This window comes from Mus pahari, chromosome 17, assembly GCF_900095145.1.
Source record: "Mus pahari chromosome 17, PAHARI_EIJ_v1.1, whole genome shotgun sequence".
In the NCBI taxonomy this organism is placed as follows: domain Eukaryota; kingdom Metazoa; phylum Chordata; class Mammalia; order Rodentia; family Muridae; genus Mus; species Mus pahari.
The window spans coordinates 63,236,639-63,257,319 of NC_034606.1; the positions used below are offsets into that span (position 1 = coordinate 63,236,639).

At 46.6% G+C, this 20,681-nt stretch overlaps 3 protein-coding genes across 4 annotated transcripts in view; all 3 read right to left on the reverse strand.

Moving 5' to 3' along the window:
• The window catches only part of Ddx23 (DEAD-box helicase 23), an 18,176-nt gene extending 6,675 nt beyond the window's left edge, over positions 1-11,501 (reverse strand). The window contains exons 1-6 of one of the 2 annotated variants that reach the window (XM_021216408.2): positions 11,404-11,501; positions 6,812-7,017; positions 5,238-5,348; positions 1,422-1,515; positions 1,011-1,076; positions 459-597 (exon numbers count right to left, since the gene is read on the reverse strand). In XM_021216408.2, coding sequence (XP_021072067.1) covers positions 459-597; positions 1,011-1,076; positions 1,422-1,515; positions 5,238-5,348; positions 6,812-7,017 — 616 coding nt within the window. In that variant the 5' untranslated portion in view covers positions 11,404-11,501. Of the gene's footprint in view, positions 1-458; positions 598-1,010; positions 1,077-1,421; positions 1,516-5,237; positions 5,349-6,811; positions 7,018-11,359 lie in introns of both variants that reach the window. The other variant, XM_029548210.1, reaches the window with a different exon arrangement.
• A 4,988-nt stretch (positions 11,502-16,489) lies between these two features.
• On the reverse strand, positions 16,490-16,887 carry LOC110335125 (dynein light chain Tctex-type 1). Its single transcript, XM_021217193.2, has one exon. It carries the CDS (start codon positions 16,865-16,867, stop codon positions 16,550-16,552), a length of 318 nt encoding a protein of 105 aa, XP_021072852.2. The 5' UTR covers positions 16,868-16,887; the 3' UTR covers positions 16,490-16,549.
• Positions 16,888-18,359: 1,472 nt separating this feature from the next.
• Positions 18,360-20,681, reverse strand: part of Rnd1 (Rho family GTPase 1) — a 7,464-nt gene continuing 5,142 nt past the window's right edge. Inside the window, exon 5 of the mRNA XM_021217186.1 lies at positions 18,360-19,423. Coding sequence (XP_021072845.1) covers positions 19,178-19,423 — 246 coding nt within the window. The 3' untranslated portion in view covers positions 18,360-19,177. The remainder of the gene's footprint in view (positions 19,424-20,681) is intronic.

Consider the following 20,681-nt stretch of genomic DNA (forward strand, 5'->3'; position numbering starts at 1 on the left):
GGGAAAGGGGACCTAACAGTGGACATGGGGAGGGGGGGAAGGGGACCTAACAGTGAACATGATGGGGGGGAGGGACCTAACAGTGGACATGGGGGGGAAGGGGACCTAACAGTGGACATGGGGGGGAAGGGACCTAACAGTGCATGTGAGGGGGGAAGGGGACCTAACAGTGGACATGGGGGGGAAGGGACCTAACAGTGCATGTGAGGGGGGGAAGTGGGACCTAACAGTGGACATGGTGGGGGGAAGGGGACCTAACATATTTCCATGACCTTTCACCATTCCAAACCCTGGAACAAAAAGTTCCCATCCTCCATCCTCCCTTTCTTTTTGCAAGGGTTAGAGATCAGACCCAGGGCCTTTTGAATGGCAGGCAAGTTCTACCAGGAGCTACAGCCTAGTTTCTATCCCTCTCCGTAACTTCATCCCACCCTTTCTACTCAGGACAGAAAACCAACCCAGCATCTTCCTGCCCAGATCCTGGAACTGTTTCCTTTTCTTCCGCTCTTCTTCGAGCATCTTCTGGCGCTCCTCCACCTCCTGCTGCCGCCGCTTCAAAGCTTCAGCTTCCCGCTCTGCTTTAGAGAGGAATTTGGGCTTCAAGACAGAAGGGAATGGTTAACAGCATCTAGCCACATCACTGCCACAGAGACCCAGGAAGGCCCTAAATATCCACGTAAGAATATTGATAAAGACACATGGAGGCCTAGGACTCTGCTATGGACTAAAGCTTTTGCTGCAAGTAGTCAGGTGGCATGGTGGGGACACAGCAGCCGCCTGGCATGGTAGTTCCATGAGAAAAAACACATCAATACTGAGGAGATGAGCCCACAGAGGTGACCGTAAGGACAGAAAAGGCATGGGCGTCTGCGTCTGCGAACGGGGCCTCAGTGGTAACCACTGGTACTGCAGCCAAGGCTTCTCAGTCCTAGAGCTCCAATGCTGATGCTGAAGCTGCCCAGTGGTGGCATTTGTTGTAGCAGTCAGAGCACATTAATCCACAGTCTTACCTTAGCTTCAGCTTCCTCCTCAGCCTTTTTCTTGGCCAGAAGTTCCTCCAGGGACAGTGGCTGGATCTGAGTATGAGACATGGGAACTGGGTTTATAAAGATTCTTCCTCATGGAACTAGGACATGGCTCTGAGGTTAAGAGCACTGGCTGCTCTTCCAGTACCCATATGTCTACAACTCCAGTTCCAGGGGATCTGACAGCCTCACACAGACATACATGCAAACAAAACATAATGCACATAAAAAATATAAAGGAATCATTAAAAAAAAAAATTCTCTTCCTTAGCTGGGCACTGGTAGTAGTGGCAGTGGCGCACGCCTTTAATCCCAGCACTGGGGAGGCAGAAGCAGGCGGATCTCTGTGAGTTCCAGGCCATCCCCTGAAGGAGCAGAGGTGCCAGCCCGCCTTACCTTAGGTCGCTTGTCTCCATGCTCATCCTCATCACCCTTCTTAGAATCTCTGTCCTTCCGAGACTTGAAATCCTTTCCTCGACCAGGAGACAAGCTTTAAGGAAAAAGAAGAATGGTTCAGAGCTGTCTTACCCGCCCCTGAATGAGGTTGAGGCTGAGCCTCCATAAGAGAATAGAAGTTTTCTCATTACTCAAGACTGGCCATGGTCATCCATCATGTCCTAAAGCTTTCTTAAGCAAGGCCTAGTTCCCTGCCTGCTCTGAAACCTAATTAAGCCCCACCTTGGCTCCACTCTACCTGAACTCCTTCTAAGCCTTTCAGAAAAGTGGACTTCACTACTGTTATCAAAAGTTCCTAGCACCCAGGAGGCAGACCCAGGCAGATAGAGATCTGGGAGTTTGGGGCCAGCCTGGTCTACATAGTTTCAGAGCATCCAGGGCTACACAGAAAGTCTTCGTCTTAGGAAAGGAAAATTACACCCATCAAGTCTCACCAACATAACTGCTTAAACATGAGCTGAACAGGAAGCACATCAGACATGTTGCCGTGCATGGTGGAAAGCTCTCCTCAACCTTACCCAAAAACTACAGGCAACTCAGGAATGCTGAGGTCAAGAGAACGGTGTTTGCTAGGAACAAGCACACCAACTAACTGGTTACCCAACACCAAGTGGCCAGTCCTAAACACACATACAAGCAGTATTATATGTAGTGAGCAGATTGTACTTATGTACTTTAGAATACACACAAACACACACATATGTGTATGTAACAATACTTATATGAAAATGAAAGAGGAGGTCATGAATTTGAAAGAGAGGAGGGGAATATGAGAGGCTTTTGAGTGGGGAATAAAAGGGGAAATGATATAATTATAGTATAATTTCAAAATATAAAAGACAAAAAAAATCTAAATAGTAAGCAAGACAGGCATAAAAGCTCACACCTCTAACTCCAGCCCACAGGAGGACCAAGGCAAGTTCAAGACCACCCTGGCTACCAAGTGGGACTCTGTCTAAAAAAAATAGTAAAAACCCAAACCAACCAAACAGAAACAGTTTCGGGAGAGTCTGTTTGTGGTTAGGCACCTGTTGCTCTCAAGGAAGTCCCAGGTTCAGTTCCCAGCATCCATATGGCGGCTCACTACCATCTGAAACCCCAGTTTTAAGGGATCTGACAGCCTCTGGTGACCTCCATGGGCACCAGGTACTTATGTGGTACACAAACATATATGAAGGCAAAACACTCATATGCATGAAATAAAATAAATAAATCTCAAAAAATAAAAGTAAAAGCCAGGCATAGTCATGTATACCTACAATCCCAGCACTCAAGAGACTGAGGCAAGAGAATCCCATGTTCCAGGCCAGCATGTACTACATACATAGCAAGTTCCAGGCCAACCTGAAACACAACAAGAACCTATCTCACATGTGCTCCCAAATTAAAAATTAAAAAAAAAAAATCCTGTAAAGAGCACGGCAAGCTTACAGAGTTCCTCTAAGTTCTGTCTTTGTCTCTCTGTCTGTCTCTCTCTCTCTCTCAAGGGTTTCTGTGTAGTCCTGGCTGTCCTCAAACCTGGCTGCCTCTGCCTCCCAAGTGCTGGGATTAAAGGTGTGTGCCACTACTTTTATTGCTCTGTGTGTGTGTGTGTGTGTATGTGTGTGTGTGTGTGTGTGTATGTGTATGTGTATGTGTGTGTGTGTGTGTGTATGTGCACCTGCAGATGTGTACAAGGTCAGAGGACAACCAATGGAAGTCAGGTCTTTCCTTTCCTCCTGTGGGTTCTGGGGATCAAACTCAGATCATCAAATGTGTTGGCCAGCCAGGCTTTAACCTGCTAAACCATCTTGTCAGTCCTCTTCCTTACTTTTCCCTTAACAAATCAGTATTTATTCTGCTTTAAAAAAAAGAAACACGGGCTGGTGAGATGGCTCAATGGGTAAGAGCACCCGACTGCTCTTCCGAAGGTCCGGAGTTCAAATCCCAGCAACCACATGGTGACTCATAACCATCCGTAACAAGATCTGACTCCCTCTTCTGGAGTGTCTGAAGACAGCTACAGTGTACTTACATATAATAAATAAATAAATCTTAAAAAAAAAAAAAAAAAAGAAACACAAACAAGAAAATCCTTTGCATAGTAAGTTTCCAGAGGAATGAGTCCATTGGGTAAGAACACTTGCTAAGGACGCAGGTTCAGTTCCCACCCCCCACATGATAGATCATAGCCTCAGAACCACACATAACTCCAGTCCCAGGGCAGCCAATGCCCCCTTCTGACCCCAGAGGGCCAGGCATGCAGAGGGTACACATGCACACATGTAGGCAGCATGCGCTCGCACACACACACCCCACCACCCACACGCACCCACACCCACACCCGCCCCCGGGGGCCAGAGGCTCCGGCTCCTATGCAGCTGTAACCACAGGTACTTGTGAACACTTGATCTGGGTGCTTGGTCTTCTGTAAGAGCAGGAAGTGCTCTTAAGCACAGAGGCAGCTCTCCAGTCCAAACTAAAATTTTTAAAGATATTCTACTAAATTTATTTTGTGTAGCCTAGGTAAAAAATTGAATTGTACAATGGAGTTCTAGGAATATTTGATTAACTGATAAGCTTTTCAAATTAATTTCTCAGTTCCAAGAATAATCTGAACTTCAAAATGTGACCTGAATTACTTTGCTTGCTGGGTTGTGTGTGCGCGTGTACACGTGTGTGCAGAGGCCTCAGGAAGGCGTCACATGTCCTACTCCATCAGTCTCTTTCCTATTTCTCTGAGACAGGGCTTCTCACTGAAGCTGAAGCTAGGCTGGTGGCCAGTACGTCTCAGCAATCCTCCTACCTCTGCTCCCCACAGCGCTGAGCAGGGCTGCAGGGGAAGAATGTAGCAGGACTTTCATTATGGGTGCTGGGATCTGAACCCCACTTTACTTTCTTTTCTTCTTTTTCTTTTTTTTTTTAATCTTATTTGTATTTATTTTATGCTGAATTAATCCCTGTCCCATAAGTCCTTGTTTCCTGTTTTTTTCTGAGGTATCTTTTCCTTTCGTTCAGCCTTTTCTGGCTTAGAAAACAGTGTGTTCCTTTTCCATGAGGATCATCTTGACGTGGAGGGAAGCTCACATATGAGTTAATCTGACCACAAGCTCTGTAGCACCAGTGCATTTTAGGTAATCTGTTCACCCAGCTGTTCAATGACTAGAGATCTGGTTCAGCATCACTCTGCATTTCTCAGCATGAGCAGTAAAGATTCAGCAGTTTTAGAAACACTGATTCTGTGTCTAGCCCCACTGGCTTGGGCACACCTACAGACTCTATCATTATACTGCTGGGATGCCGCACGTGGCTTTTCAAATACGCCCACCTTTAGTTGCCTGGGCAATTACACAGTGTTAAAATGAGGGTAAAGATTTGACCTTCTTGATTTACTTCATTTTGTAGGGTTTTCTGGGACAAGACAATAGCTAACCATTTTCAAAGGTCACAGGCAGCTTTAAGGAAGAACCACTTTCCTCTCTGAAGAAGATACATGCTGAGCTGAGCACAGAGGCTCACACCTCCAATTCCAGGAGGAGCAAGAGTTCAAGGCCATCCATAACTGGTCTACACAGGAAGGTGCAGGCCCCCCAGGGCTATGTAAGAAGACACTGACTGATTAACCAAACAAACGAATAAATGGAAAAGGCACACACTTTCTGAGGACTCTGTAGAAACTACCAGAGGGATCTGCTAAGAGAAAGCTATTTTCTCCCATGAAGCTACGGTGCAGAGCAGGAGAGCTGGACGCATCCTCTAACCGCAGTCACTCCTTACCTGGATCTTTTGCGGTCCTTGTCCCGTCGGTGGCCATCCTTGTCCCGCTCCCGCTCCTTCTTACTTCGGTCCCGTTCCTTCTCTCGCTCCCGCTCTTTGTGCCGCCGTTCCCTGAAAGATGGAAAATGGAAGAAATCCTTGGCTGGTTCTAGAATTTCTTACCTCACTGAGGCCTGAAAAGGTTCCTATGCTCTTTTCTCCTTAATGTCATGGTTAACAACTGGAGAATGTACTTCTCAGGGACATTCTGAGGAAATTCTAGTAAGATCTGTGTGTGTGTGTGTGTGTGTGTGTGTGTAATGCATGGTAGTGTACAGGTACAAGCAGGACATCAGATGGCTTCTTCTGTAGCTCTCGGCATTAGAGACAAGGTCTCTATGATGGCTATACTTGGTTGTAAACTTGACTACGTCTGTAACTAAAACCCAAAAATGGAGGGTACATCTGTGAGGGATTTTTCTTAACCTGAAGTAGGGAGAGCCACTTCTGATCAGAATCTGAGGTAGGAAGACATGCCTTTAATGCATATCTGATCTGGCCACGCCTCCTGCTGGAAGTCCATGGAAGGGCAAGCGAGGAGAAAGCCTCTGTTCTTTGCCTGCTCGCCTTCACATCGCTAAGTCCACTCCTTCACTGAGTCTAGAGAGCAAACTGACTACTACAGTCTCTCACTGAACTGGAAACTCACCGTTCTGGCTAACCTGGCTGGCCAGTGTTCTTGAGGAACCGACCTGTCTCCTGGGACTACAGTCACTCATAGCTTTTTACGTGGATGCCGGGGGTTTGAATTTAGGTCCTGATGCTTGCCACTGAGTGATCTCTCCAGTCCTTCAACTTAAACCAACAGAAAACCCTTATATGTGTGCTTGCCATGTGTGTCTGTTGCCCACAAGTACCACATGTGTGCCTGATGCCCAAAGAGGCCAGAAGAGGGCACTGGATCCTCTTGAACTGCAGTTACAGAGAGATGTGAGCCACCATGTGGGTGTTGAGAATCCTTCAAACAGCCTGGGCCCTCTGGAAGCAGGAGTCAGCGCTCTGAGCTGTTCTGCCACCTCCCTCTTCCTTCCTTTCTTTCTTTTCCTTTCTTTTCTTTTAAACAGGATCTCTCAGTGAACCTGGAGCTTGGGGACTGGCTAGGCCAGCTGGCTGACTGGGATTGCAGGTGCTGCCGCATGCAACTTCTTACCTGCGTGCTCAGGCCCTCGCACTCGCATAGCTTTACCAGAGGCCAGGCTTGACCCTAACAGCACAGACCCTGATCTAAGATCTTCCAGAGCGCTGTCATCATACCATGTTTTAGTAGCCAGGGCAGATCAGGGCTGTGAGAACAGCTGAGCCACCTGCCTCGCCCATCTGCAGCTGCACCTTACAAGCTCACCTTCAGTCTTCAGGAGCTGGTTACTCAGCAGCGTATCATCGGAAGACCTATGACCACAGCCTCAGGAGGCTTGGGCAGAGGAACCGGAAGTTCTGGTCTGCTCGGGCTACTCGTGTATGAAACGCTGTTGCTTAACACTACACGTGTCAAACATCCTCCCCTCCTCATGTAACAGACTACAGAGCCACTTTACCTCTCTACGGACTTGGAACGGGACCGAGAACGAGAACGGCTCCCTCCTCTACGCCTATCCCGTGAGCGATGCCGCTTCCTGTCTTTAGATGGGGAGGACTTTCGGTCCCGGTCTCTATCACGATCTCTCTCAGGAGTCCGTGATCGTTTCCTTTCCTCCTTGGGTGATGCGTCTCGGTCCTTTTTGTCAGCCAGTTCTCCTGCCATCTGGGTGAGAAAGACAAGTCCTCATTGTGTCCAGTTCAGCAAACCTCAAAGCTAATATGTATATTAGTGTACCTGCTTCCACAGTACATACACTAACTTGCTTGCGGTAACACAAGTTCTGATTAGCAGAGACCTGGTAGTTTCTCTTAAAAAGCCCGTACTTCTTCATTACACTATATTGTCTCCTTATGATTTCTTCTTACAGATTCACTATTCCATTGTTGAGACAGGGCTAGCCTGGACTATTATCTCAAAAAACAAAAAGTAACCAATACCATTTAAAAAACAAAACACAGGCTGGTGAGATGGCTCAGTGAGTAAGAGCACCAACTGCTCTTCCAAAGGTCCAGAGTTCAAATCCCAACAACCACATGGTGGCTCACAACCATCCGTAATGAGATCTGATGCCCTCTTCTGGAGTGTCTGAAGACAGCTACAGTGTACTTACATATAATAAATAAATAAATAAATAAATAAATACATAAATAAATCTTTAATAAAAAAAACAAAAAGAACACCCAGCTGGGCAAGGTGGCACATGCCTTTAATCCCAGCACTCAGGAGGCAGAGGCAGGCAGATTTCTGAGTTTGAGGCCAGCCTGGTCTACAAAATGAGCTCCAGGACAGCAAGGTCTATACAGAGAAACCCTGCCTCAAAAAACCAAACCAAACCAAGCCAAACCAAAACACTGGGGAGGGAGGTAGGGGGTGGGGGGTGGGGACATCCTTGTGGAGAAGGGTAGGGGTGGGGGTGTGTTTGGGGATGAGGTATGGGATATGGAACAGTTGGAGGGTGAACAGGGAATAAAATCTGGAGTGGAAAAAAAAAAAAAGAAACCACCAGAGGAGAAACAAAATACTTTTACTCTGATTTAAAGAAATGCACCTCTAGGAGCTAGGGAGCAGGCTTGGTCTACAAGGTGTCCGTCCACTGCACAAGCATGAAGACCAGAGCCTGGACCCCGGTATCCATGTGAGAAACCCAGTGTAGTGCATGCACCTGCAGCCTCAGTGCAACTCAGGCAGACAGATGGTCCCTGAAGCCCAGTGGCCAGCCTGACCAACCTGCTCTGGGTTCAGTAAAACTTTTGTTTCAAAAGCTAATGCAGAGGGCCACTGCGATGGTTATGTGGGTGAAGGCGCTCGATACCCAGTCTGACAAACTGAGTCTGATTCCCAGAACCTACGGGGTGGAAGGAAGAACTGACTCCAAAAACTCATCCTCTGACCTCTACATGTGCACTGTGGCAAATGAGCGTGCACACACAACATGTGGTAGACAGTGCCCCCTGATGTCAACTTCTGAACTACTTACCTACACACTCCACACCCACACCCACACAGTACCTCTAGTTAAGCAATGGGAAAAATGTGAAGGGTGCACAGGACCTCCAAGCACATTCTTTTCAACAGCCTGGGAAAGGACATTTATCTCAATAGAACACCACATCAGGCAATGGAAAGTGTTTCAACTAGAAGGTCCAGAGGTGACTGACAGGCCGACCATCTCTCCTCAGGTCCCACAGCCTGGTGGTCTGTCTTCTTTAGGCAGACAGGGCTATCTACTGTCCTGAGAGGTTTGAGCAGGAGTCTGATCTATTTCCCTCCCCCCGGGGGTACACTGCACAATATACCACACTGCCAACTGTTCTTGAACTACAAAAACTAGCAATTATTTTATCCGCAGGTGACTCGGCTAGAGTATCAGTGTCCTAAGCATTTTGCGACCATCCTCCTGTCCTGTGCCAGTGACTGCCATATTGCCTAAGAAGGGAAAATGTTAAGGCCGAAAAACAAAATGAACAGAGTTTTCTGAAGGCTAAGACGACCTAGTTTTATCTCACAATTAACTAAAAAAACAATGAGAGAATAGTCTAAGTCAGTATATCATGCATTGCACAGCATGCATTGCACAGTATGTCTCTCCTACTTATAGCCCTAGGAAAGCAGCCCATCCTTGGGTTTTTTGTTTGTTTGTTTGTTTTTGGGACATCGCCTTTCTATGGTGGCCCTTGGCTGGCCTGGAACTCACTATGTAGACCCGGGTGGCCTCAAATTCACAAAGATCTGCCTCCATCTGCTTTTAATTCCAAGTGCTGAACACCCTCTAGTGCCAGGAGCTGTTCTGGGTCCCGGAGACGACACCGTAACTAACACAAATTCGCTGATTTCATGAAGCATGAATTCAGTATAGCACACTGTTTCAGATACTCAGCGAGCTCCAAAAAGGGAACCAAATGGAGCAGCATGATATGGAGAGATGGATGAAGAAGAAGCTCTCAGGCAAGGTTGACATTTACACTGAGAGCTGACAGCCACGGGAAGATCAGGAGAGAGAGCTACAGATGGAGCTGGCAAGCACTGAGGGAACCAGCTCTGCGCGACGCTCTCCAAAGACTGCGGCTGAGGGGAACAGACCCGCAGCGAAGCTGATTCCAGAGGTCAGAGGGAAAACATGCCTGCTACCAAACCTGACCACCTGAGATCCATCCCTAGGACCCACATGAGAGAGAACTGATCTCCGCAAGTTGTGTTCTTGCCTCTACATATGGCACTGTTGCACACACACCTCCTACAGTCAAACAATCAAATAAATAATGAATAATTAGAAAAAAAAAAAAACAAAAGACAAGCACTTGGGAGGCAGAGGCAGGCGAATTTCTGAGTTTGAGGCCAGCCTGGTCTACAGAGTGAGTTCCAGGACAACCAGGGTTATACAGAGAAACCCTTTCTTGAGGCCCCCCCCCCAAAAAAAAAGACAAGGTCAGGGGCTGGAGAGATTGGTCAGTGGTTAAGAGCACTGACTGATCTACCAGAGGACCTGGGTTTGGTCCCCAGCATCCACATGATGGCTGGCAAGCAAGCACCTGTAATTCCAGGGGATCTGATTCCTTGCTTTTTTGACCTCCTGAAACATTAGGCACTCAAGTGGTGCCCAGACATAAACACATGAAAAACACCCATACATTACCCCCCCCCCCCAAAAAAAGACCAAGACCGAGTAGAAGTCAAGTCATGAAATTGTTAGAAATCAGGGCAAAGGCACTTGGATTTCAACTTAAAACTAAGAGTAGGAACTAGAGATGTGGGGGGAAGTGGAAGTTACTGGTGGCTTCCACTACAGCTGCAGGGAAAAAAGGAAAAGGAAAACAAAAAAGGGGGCTGGAGAGATGGCTCAGCAGTTAAGAGCACTGACTGCTCTTCGTTGGTCCTGAGTTCAAATCCCAGTAACCACATGTTGGCTCACAACCATCTGTAATGGGATCTAACGCCCTCTTCTGGTGTGTCTGAAGAGAGCTTTAATGTACTCATACACTAAATAAGTAGATTTTTAAAAAGAAAAAGAAAGAAAGAAAATAAAGAAGACACTAAGCTTGAACGGCATTTGTCTGGGACAGAATGAGAACCATCAATAAAAGCAAAATACACTGTTAGGGGCCAGGGCAAAGGCATCTGAATTTCAACTTAATGTCAACGAGAACATTAGGAGAACTTTAAGCAGCGTATAATACAACCAAAAATTACATTTGAAAAGAATTACTCTGGTGACTTACAAGGAAAATGTAGACTTTTTTTGTTGTTGTTGTTATAAATTACGGAAAATGCTTAGTAGTCTACGACTGTAATCATAGCACTAGGAAGATGAAGGCAACACTGAGCGTCCAAAGACAAAACGGACTAAGCAAGCTGCATACTGAATTCAACCAAAAGACCCTGGCCGTGCTTCCCGGTCTTTGTAGGGCAAAGGCCAATTGTTCTCATTTAATTGTTAATCAAGCGCTACTATATATGCAACATTCAGCTGTAGGCCCCGTGGAAACTACAAAATAAAATTCTGTCCACAGGAAGCAGCAGATGGCACAAGACACGCCAAGATAAGAACGCTCAGGCGAAGAATCCAAAGTTGCCGGTTCTTTCCATTCGTAAAGAAGATATGGAGGGATCCACTGAGGAAGTGGCTCGTTTTAAAGTATGGGGAGAATTTGAGGGCGTGCAACTGTGGGTTAGGGTTAGAACTAATCTCCGGCCGAAGCACTAATCGGCAACCCCGAAGCCGGAAGGCATTGGAGTGGGTTGTGGGAGCACATCAGAGTTCCAGTCTGGTCGAAGTAAGGGAACAAGAATTAGGTAAGACTGACGTATAGCAAGGGCAATGTCCACGGGCCAAAGTCTAGGCTCAAAATACAGTCCTGGAGGTGGCCTGTGCCCTGGGCAGCCAACACTGCCCCCGGGGCCCGCGCCCCTTCGCTCTTGCCCGCCGGAGCTGCCCTGGCTCGTGCCCCTTCCCTGAGGCGTTCTTCCCTGTCCGGGCTGAGGCTACGGCTATCTTCCCGCTCCTCACCCACTCTCCAAACTCGTGGGAGCCGCCTCCACCGCCAAACTCACCACCCCGCGCCTGAACCGCCTAACGCGGCCTCAACGTCGCCGAACAGTCGCCATCTTTCGCGTTTCCTGATCACGGAGGAGCACCGAGGCCGCGCGGCGAGCCGGGAAAGGGAGTTCCTAGGCCCGCACCACGCGAGCTGACGCATAGGCCCCGAAAACTACCAATCCCAGAATGCACGGCGCGAGGGCCGGCCAGGCCGTGAGGTCCTCTGGGTAATGTGGTTCGCCGAAGATTCGGTGTCTATAGGAGAAAGATTTTTCCAAGTATCATCTTCTTTTTTTTTTTCCTTTTTAAAATATTTATTTATTTATTATATGTGTGTACACTGTAGCTGTCTTCAGACTCCAGAAGAGGGCATCAGATCTCATTACGGATGGTTGTGAGCCATGTGGTTGCTGGGATTTGAACTCAGGACCTTTGGAAGAGCAGTCGGTGTTCTTAACCACTTGCCATCTCACCAGCCCACTTTCTGGAATCTTCTAGTAGATATTGCAGTTTATTTCAATCAAAGCTGGCAGGTTTCAGCGAGAAAGTTTATATGGTAACAAATAATTTGCTTTTTTTTTTTTTTTTTTTTTGAAAAAGTGTTTTTATGGGACTAGTGAGATGGCTCAGTGGGTAAGAGCACCCGACTGCTCTTCCGAAGGTCCGGAGTTCAAATCCCAGCAACCACATGGTGGCTCATAACCATCCGTAACAAGATCTGACGCCCTCTTCTGGAGTGTCTGAAGACAGCTACAGTGTACTTACATATAATAAATAAATAAATCTTTAAAAAAAGAAAAAGTAGCCGGGCGTGGTGGCGCACGCCTTTAATCCCAGCACTCGGGAGGCAGAGGCAGGCGGATTTCTGAGTTCGAGGCCAGCCTGGTCTACAAAGTGAGCTCCAGGACAGCCAGGGCTATACAGAGAAACCCTGTCTCGAAAAACCAAAAAAAAAAAAAAAAAGAAAAAAGAAAAAGTGTTTTTATAAAAATTGTGAGAGAGATTATTGCCTCCGTGGATGAATGGAAGATAATGAACTAAAGATTAGTTCACTGGAGTAGCTTTGCACTACACAATGAAGGTAGTAGAACTACTCCAGTCATAGGATGATATCTTAGCAACCTTGGGGCCCCGGGAGGATGAATACCTTAACATGTCCAAGCTGTCCCCCTACTCCCAATAAATTAAACTAACATTTCAGAGCTTTCCCTGGAAGGACTTCCTCAAGTGTCTTACAATTTATTCAACATTCCACATGGGACCTTGACTTCCTCGTTTCCCAGGTCTTCAGGAACTGCCCACTTGGGCTACTTGTTATTGTTGATGTCTTCCTTCAGGTTCTCCATACATCAGTTCACCAAATTTTTCTTCTAGTCGTAGACCCACTTCCTTTCTCTTGGGTTCAAACGGTACGTCAGCACCCATGGAAACAGACTGCAACATTGTGCATGCTAGGATGGTTGAGATTAACCAGGGTACCCACTGCCTCCTTTCAGGTTTTCCATCCTCGGGTTTGCTTTAATCCCACATAGTTGTTGGTTTTTCTTCTTTAAATTTATTCTATTTTTATGTGCATTGGTGTTTTGCCTGCATGCATGTCTGTGTGAGGGTGTCAGATGCCCCGGAGCTGGAGTTATAGACAGTTCTGAACTGCCCTATGGATGCCAGAAATATGAACCTGGGTCCTCTGGAAGAAAAACCAGTGCTCTTATCCGCTCTTATCTTATCTCTCTAACCCCAGGTCTGGTTTTTCACTCTGGGTATTTTTTCAGTTCTCAAACAGGGTCTCAGAATACACCCTAACTAAAAAACTCGGCTTCGCTGACAGTGGCTCAATTTCCTATAGGAGACTTTTGGAGAGCTCTTGTAGCCTCTGATATTGCAACTTCTAGTGCAGGGAGGGCATGGTCAGTCTAAATCTACTGGGTATAATGAACACTAGAGGGCTCTCCACTCACAGAATGAGACCCTAACATCCCACCCCCCCCCAAAAAAAAAAATAAATAAAAAGGAAAGAAAGAAAAATTTTTTAAAAAAGAAGAAAAAATTCACACGCAAACCAAAAACTTGACCGACCAAGGATGGGTTGGAACTTTAAAAACCTTCCGCTATTGTTTGACAGTCTTCTAAGTGTCTGGCTCCAGGCTTGACAATTAGGCTAAGGCCTTACCTATCCCTATTTCAAAATACTATATACACATACACAATACGATCATTTAGATTTATTTATTTTAGTTGTATTTGTATGCTTTGTTGTGTTTTTTTTCTTTTTTTCTTTTTTTCCTTTTTTTGGTCTGTATACATACATGTGAACCATATGGTGTTTGGGATGTAAGGAAGCCAGAAGAGGATGTCGGGTCCCCTGTAACTGGAGCCACAGAGAGTCGTGTGCTGCCATGTGGGTGGTGGGAATCGAACTCAGACCCTCTGGAAGAGCAGCCAGTGCTCGTAACTACTGAGCCATCTCTCCAAGCCCTAAATGAACACTTTTTTAAAAGAGTAAATTGAGGGGCTAGGGAGATGGCTCAGCAGTTATAAGCACTGACTGCTCTTCTGAAGGTCCTGAGTTCAAGTCCCAGCAACCACATGGTGGCTCACAACCGTCTGTAATGAGATCTGACGCCCTCTTCTGGTGTGTCTGAAGACAGCTACAGTGTACTTACATTTAATAAATAAATAATTTTTTTAAAGAGTAAATTGAGACTCAGAAAGTTGAAAAGGCTTGTCTGAGTACACAGTGACCCTCTCCTAGTACTTTGTACTTCTCAGGACACAGCTAAGAAAGACACCAATCTGCAAGGTCCTTGTTGATTTTGCTTTTCTAGATCTCTTACAAATTATTCTTATGCCTATTGTTACTATGTTTGTGTTGGGTGTTATGTGTGTTTTGCGTTCATGTGTGTAGGCACAGGCTTGCCATGCACATGGAGATCACATGATAACCCACAGTCTCAGTCCTTGGCTGTCATCTTGTTTCCACCTTCCATCTCAATGTGAAGGCGCTGCAATTATGGACATGTAGCAATGCAGCTTTATGTGGGTTCAGGGATTTGAACTCAGACCCTCATGTGTGCAAGGCAAGTACTTTAACCACTGAGCCACTCTAGCCCTCAAGATTATATTTAGTAAGGATCAAAGCCAGTCTCCTATTTAGCAACATGGCTAACAATAAGGGGTTCATGTAATATAGTTAACAGTAAGGCTTGGTTTGAATCCTGACTCAGTCACTAGCAGTATGATCTTCTGCATATTATATACTATGTATAATATATAATATACATATATATGTTAGCATATTATATAATGTTATTATATAACATTATATGCTATATGAATTTTATATTATATGTGATTGCATAATATATACACTATATAACATGCATATAGTATGTAGTATTTTCTTTTGCATCACTTATAAAACAAAAATAAAACTCCTTGTCTTACAGGATGGGCTAACAAGGCAGTTAAAAGTGTATATTCTTTTTTTTTTTTTTGAGACAGGGTTTCTCTGTGTAGTTCTGACTGTCCTGGAACTCACTTTGTAGACCAGGCTGGCCTCGAACTCAGAAATCCACCTGCCTCTGCCTCCCGAGTGCTGGGATTAAAGGCGTGCGCCACCACCGCCCGGCAAAAGTGTATATTCTTGATGCTTGCGTGTACTACCAGCACTTGTGAAGTTAGAAGTATCAGCCATTGGTTCAAGGTTACCCTTTGCTACATAGTGAGTTCAAGACCAGTCTAAGCTGCATAAGACCCAGGTGGTGGCTGTGCATACCTTTAATCCCAGCAATGAGGGGGTGCAGAGGCAGGCAGAGCTCTGTGACTTCGAGGCCAGTCTGGTCTACAGAGTGAACCAGGGCAGCCAGGGGGAGGTACACAAAGAGACCTTGTCTCCAAAAACCAAGAAAACAAACTAAAACAAAAACAAGGCCCCGCCTCAATTCCTATCCTCTCCACAAAATAAACAACCAACAAACAAATAAGAAGAAAGCATATTATGTTGCCAAATATAGTGTCAAGTACCAGCTCCACGGGGGACTTCCTCAGAGGACCATTGAGCCCAGAGTGGGAGTCCATGCTGGGTAACTCAACAGGGAACTCGCTCAAAGAGAGAGAGCTCAGGGAGCAAGATTGAAAGCAAGATGGGCAAGGAGAAGGAGAAAAGACAAAAGAGAAAAGAAAACGAATTTTAAGTGCACATTTAATAGCTAGGCTTGGTATCCTGGAGTCCCAGCACTTAGGAGGTAGAGACAGGAAGAGTGGCTCAAGAAATCCCTCTGGTATGTTGCAACTTGAAGCCACCCTGGGCTGCAGCAGCTGGGCATAGTGGTGCACACCTTTGATACCAGCCCTCGGGAGGCAGAAGTAGGCAGGTTTTTTTGTGACTTCTAGGTCACCTGTGGTTATATATAGTAAGACCCTGTCTCCCAAAACAGTTCTAGAGTTCTACACTTCCTGGATTTGTATCCTTATTTAAACACTCCATGGCTGCATGGCTCGGGCACAGTAATCTCTCAAGACCTCTTTCTCTGTATAACGAAATAGGTGATCGCTCAAAAGGTTATCGCAGATGTATAATGTGCTCTGACACACAGCAAACATAAAACAAATATTAACTACTTTTCTTTTTGAGGTTAAGTTTGCTTATTTAAAGCAGATGCATCAAACAGGGCTGAAGACGTAGTTCAGCAATTAAAAGCACCTGCTGTTCTTGCAGAGGACCTGAGTTCAACTCCCAGTACCCACATAGTAATGCAGCTTATAAAACCTGTTTTTTTTTTAAATTTTGAATAATTTATTATTCTAATAAAGTATAAAGTATGGAAAATTAGTGTATCTGAATCATTTCAGAGAGTAGAGCTGTTTCCACTAGCAGACTTGAGTTTTTAGCACCTTGGAGAAGACAGTTAAGACAAGTGGTACTGCAGGTCTCAGATGACAGGTGGCTGCTAATCTGGCTGACNTCCTGTGGTTCCTGTGACTGGGGAGTCATTTGGTTTTTTTCTCTACATTTTGAGAGGGCCACAGAACAACTTAGGAGGAAGGTGTTTGCCCAACATAGCTGGTGGTTAAGATGGACTGGAAACGCTGGGACCCTGAGGCTGAGGCTGGCAAGATGGACAGTCCAAAGGCACTGATGCAGTACATGGTCTTGTTCTCCTATCGGACTGTGCAGCTTCCGTCTGTGGAGCTGTCCCAGAAGCAGGAACTTGCGGTGTGTAACCCAGCACGGTTCTTCTGCATGATCACACAGGTCACAATGTATTTAAATGGCTTCCCCAGTTTGGTGAGTTGGCTCAAAGTCTGTTCTACGACGTTAGTGGTCCACTGGTTCACTTTGCTGTGCTGGTAGGCGTTGCCACCGATGATGCTTTCTATAGCCTCCTTTACAATGTTGCTCACTTCATCAACAACAAATGCAGTCTCCTCGGAGGCCTGGAAGTCTTCCATCTTTCCTCTAACGCTTCTCCTTCCCATAAAACCTGTTAACTGCAGCTCCAGGTCTTATGCCTCTGGTCTCTGAGGGCGCCTGCATTCACATGTGCCTCTATTCTCCTGGCTCCGCCTCCCAAATGCTGGGCTTCCAGGCATACCGTATGTGATAATTTGTATATGCTTGGCCCAGTGAGTGGCACTGTTTGGAGGTGTGGCCTTGGAGTAGGTGTGTCACTGTGGGCTTGGGCTTAAGACCCTCACCCTAGCTGCCTGGAAGTCAGAATTCTGCTAGAAGCCTTCAGATGAAGACGTAGAACTCTCAGCTTCTCCTGGATGCTGCCATGTTCCTGCCTTGATGATACTGGAGTGAACCTCTGAACCTGTAAGCCAGCCCCAATTAAATGCTGTCTTTTATAAGATGTACTTTGGTCGTGGTGTCTGTTCACAGCAGTAAAACCCTAACTAAGACACACCACCATACTTAGTTGTAGTAACTTTTTAAGTTTTTTTAAAAATTTTTACATGTATGGGTGTTTTGTCTGCATGAGCATCCCATGCCTGTGGTGACCATGAAGGCCAGAAGAAGGTATAACATCCTCTGGAGCTGCAGTTACAGATGTCAGCCACTGTGTGGATGCTGGGAACAGAACTTGAATCCTCAGGAAGAGTAAGAAGTGTTCTGAGACCCTGGGCCATCTGCCCAGTCCCCATAATAACCTTCCATTACTATTCTATGAACCTTTGAGAACAAGAGGCGCGAGTCACTAAGGAAGAGATGTTAAAACTGAGCTACCATCAATGGGTACTAGAATTGGAAAACCAACAGCAAAAGTCACCTCTCCTTGAACTCAGGAAATGGGAATCCCGGGAGCCACCCCTGGGCTTTGAACTAGTCTGTGCAGCGCCTACCCAGCAGCTTGATCTTCTATTTGAGGTGAGCCTTTTCTCTTCAGTCCCTGTAGGACAGTGGTTCTCAACCTGTGGGTCTCCACCCCTCTGGGGTTGCATGACAGATATTTACATTACGATTCACAACAGTTGCACAATTACAGTTATGAAGTAGCAGCAAAAATAGTTTTATGGTTGGGGTCAGCACAGCATGAGGAACTGCATTAAAGGGTCAAGGAAGGTCGAGAGCGCTGCTCTGGGGCAGTGGTCCTCAGCAGGGAGTGATTTTACCCAGAGGACATTCAGCAGTATCTAGAGACATTTTTGGCTGTGATGATTGGAGCATGCTACGCTTATCTAGAACCAGGGATGTCAGGCCTACTGAACATCACACCCTACACAGGACAGCCCTTATAAACCACCATTCTCACATCCCCAGGATCAGCATCCTGAGAAGGAAGCCCTACTTTAGGGCCAAGGAGCTCTTTCTGGGCTTAGCAGGGCACCAGTGGGATTCAGTGGAACAAGGTGCTAGGGGACCATGGAGACAGCCACTGTAACTCCCAGAAAGGGATTCAAGACAGCTTTTTCTTGATTGCCATAAAAAACAAAGAACACCACCAACAAAACCCCACCAACTTCTTCATATATTTCATTAATAAATAGGTTTTCTTCTTTAAACACGGAACATATAACAGATTGAAACGCTCCCCCACCCCCACCCCCCAGTTCCAAAGACAAGAGTCTATAAAACAAATGCCAACTGTACCGCCCTAGGAGCAGGAAAGTCTGGTGAGCCCCCTCCCATCAGTCCTGCCCCCACAGCACCACCACCCCCACATTCTGCAAGAGAAGGGGGTCTGGGGCTTCTCTCTTGGGCCCTGGGGACTTCAGTAAGAAGCATGTGAATGTATGATGTCACCTCTCCATGATGCATGGGTTAGTCAAAAATGAGGGTTCCCTCTTAGGTCTGGTCAGCCCTCGCCCTCCTGGTTTCAGTGATGGAGCAGCTGGATTAAGCCCCCAAGGGAGCTGCCTCCAGCCTTTTCCATCCTCCAGTCCATTGCCACTTCTTAAAGGGGAAGAGAAGGGATAGAGGGCCCCGCCCACCCCAAGCCTGCATGGGAATGCTGTATGGAAGAGGCGTGATGTAGAAGGTGAGGCCAGCATGTTCCCATCTCCCCAGTACCCATCCTTTCTCTGGAGTAGGGGGACACTGGGGCAACGACCCCCTCCACAGCCTAGTGCCGGGCTTGGGGTGTGATGGTTTTTGCTTAATGTCAGGCCCTCCTGCCAGGCCCGGCATCTTCTTCAGTCCCATTCCTGTCTCCTTCTAAAGCCTTCTGTGGCCATCTGAAAACCGTCACATCCGGTGTCTCAAGCTGTCTCATCCTCCCTCTCCCCGTGCCTCTGCACCCCAAGGGAGGAAGTGGGGGGCTGTCCCCCCCCCCTCCGGCTCCAACTTCACATGATGGAACAGCTTTTGGCCTTTTCCTTCTTGAATGTAGTTGAGATGAGTTCAGAGCGACTGGGGAGGCGGAGGAGTCGCTGGGAGAGGCTGCGGACGGGGCTCCTTGGGGGCACTGGGCTAGACTTGTTCAGACACACCATGGATGCTGTCCGGAAGATGCTGTGGATGCTCGTCTCAGAAGTGAAAGCCGAGCCCTCCAGGTAAATGTCTGCGCCCAGCTGCTTGGCTATTGCGCAGCCCTGTGGGAGGGGTGTGGTCATGAACGCAATGGCTTAAGATAACTAAGGAACAGCATGGCATTCTTTCCAAATAATCACGTGTCCTCTCAAGTGTCCGTTCTAGCAGAACATCTGAGTTCCATGCATCCCCCCACTACTCCAGATGATAACCCCACTACTGGTCTTCCCCCAGCCCCTGCCAGCATTCACAAAGGTGAAGACTAACTGCACCCTAGAATCACCTACAACATTTTAAAAAGTGCACTGATGCCGGGCAGTGGTGGCGCACGCCTTTAATCCCAGCACTTGGGAAGCAGAGGCAGGCAGATTTCTGAGTTCGAGGCCATCCTGGTCTACAGAGTGTGTTCCAGAACAGCCAGGGATACACAGAGAAACCCTGTCTTGAGAAAACCAAAGCCAAACCAAAACAAAACAAAATATATTTCTTTCATATGAGTGTCTGTATGTCCATGTGCAAGCTCACGCTACGACATCTACGTGCAGGCCATCGGACAGTTTGGGGAAAGCCAGTTCTCTCCTCCCACCATGTGGGTCTCAGGGGTCAGACTCAGGTCATCAGCTTAGTGGTAAGTACCCTTCCCCTTTAGCCATTTCACCAGCCCCTTATATCAGGATGTTTAAGAGTACCCCCCCCAGGGGGGTTCTAATAAGAAATAGTAACAAGCATTCTTACACTCCTGCGTGCATTAAAATTATTCCTGGGCACTGGTGAGACGTCTCAGCAGAGGGAAGCAAAGAGTTCCCACCAAGCTTGACAACCTGGGTTCAATCCCAGAAACCCATGTGGCAGAAGGAGAGAACCAACTGTCGAGAGTCCACAGGTGCGTGTGGTGTGGCATGTACCACTCATACAATTAAACAAGTAATTAACAAGTATCCTCCAGTCTTGTCATAGAAATACAGATTTCCATGTCTTTCTCCCAGAGTTATTTTACAGGCAGAGAACTCAGAATTCAAAATTCTAACAGTTATTTCTGTTTGTTTATTTTAATTTAGTTTTTTTGTTGTTGTTGTTGTTTTGTTTTTTGAGACCAAGCCTTATTATGAAGCCAGGCTGGCCACACACTTGGAATCTTGCCGCCGCCTCCTGAGTTCTGGGATTACAAACTAAACGATATCCAGATCTAACGAGCATCTTTAATGAGTCTGATACATATGGCTTCAGAAGAAAGAAAGAAAGAAAGAAAGAAAGAAAGAAAGAAAGAAAGAAAGAAAGAAAGAAAGAAAGAAAGGAAGGAAGGAAGGAAGGAAGGAAGGA

Coding starts and splice junctions, on each gene's coding strand:
- LOC110335125 (XM_021217193.2), bottom strand. CDS start 16,867: ATGGGAAGGAGAAGCGTTAGAGGAAAGATGGAAGACTTCCAGGCCTCC.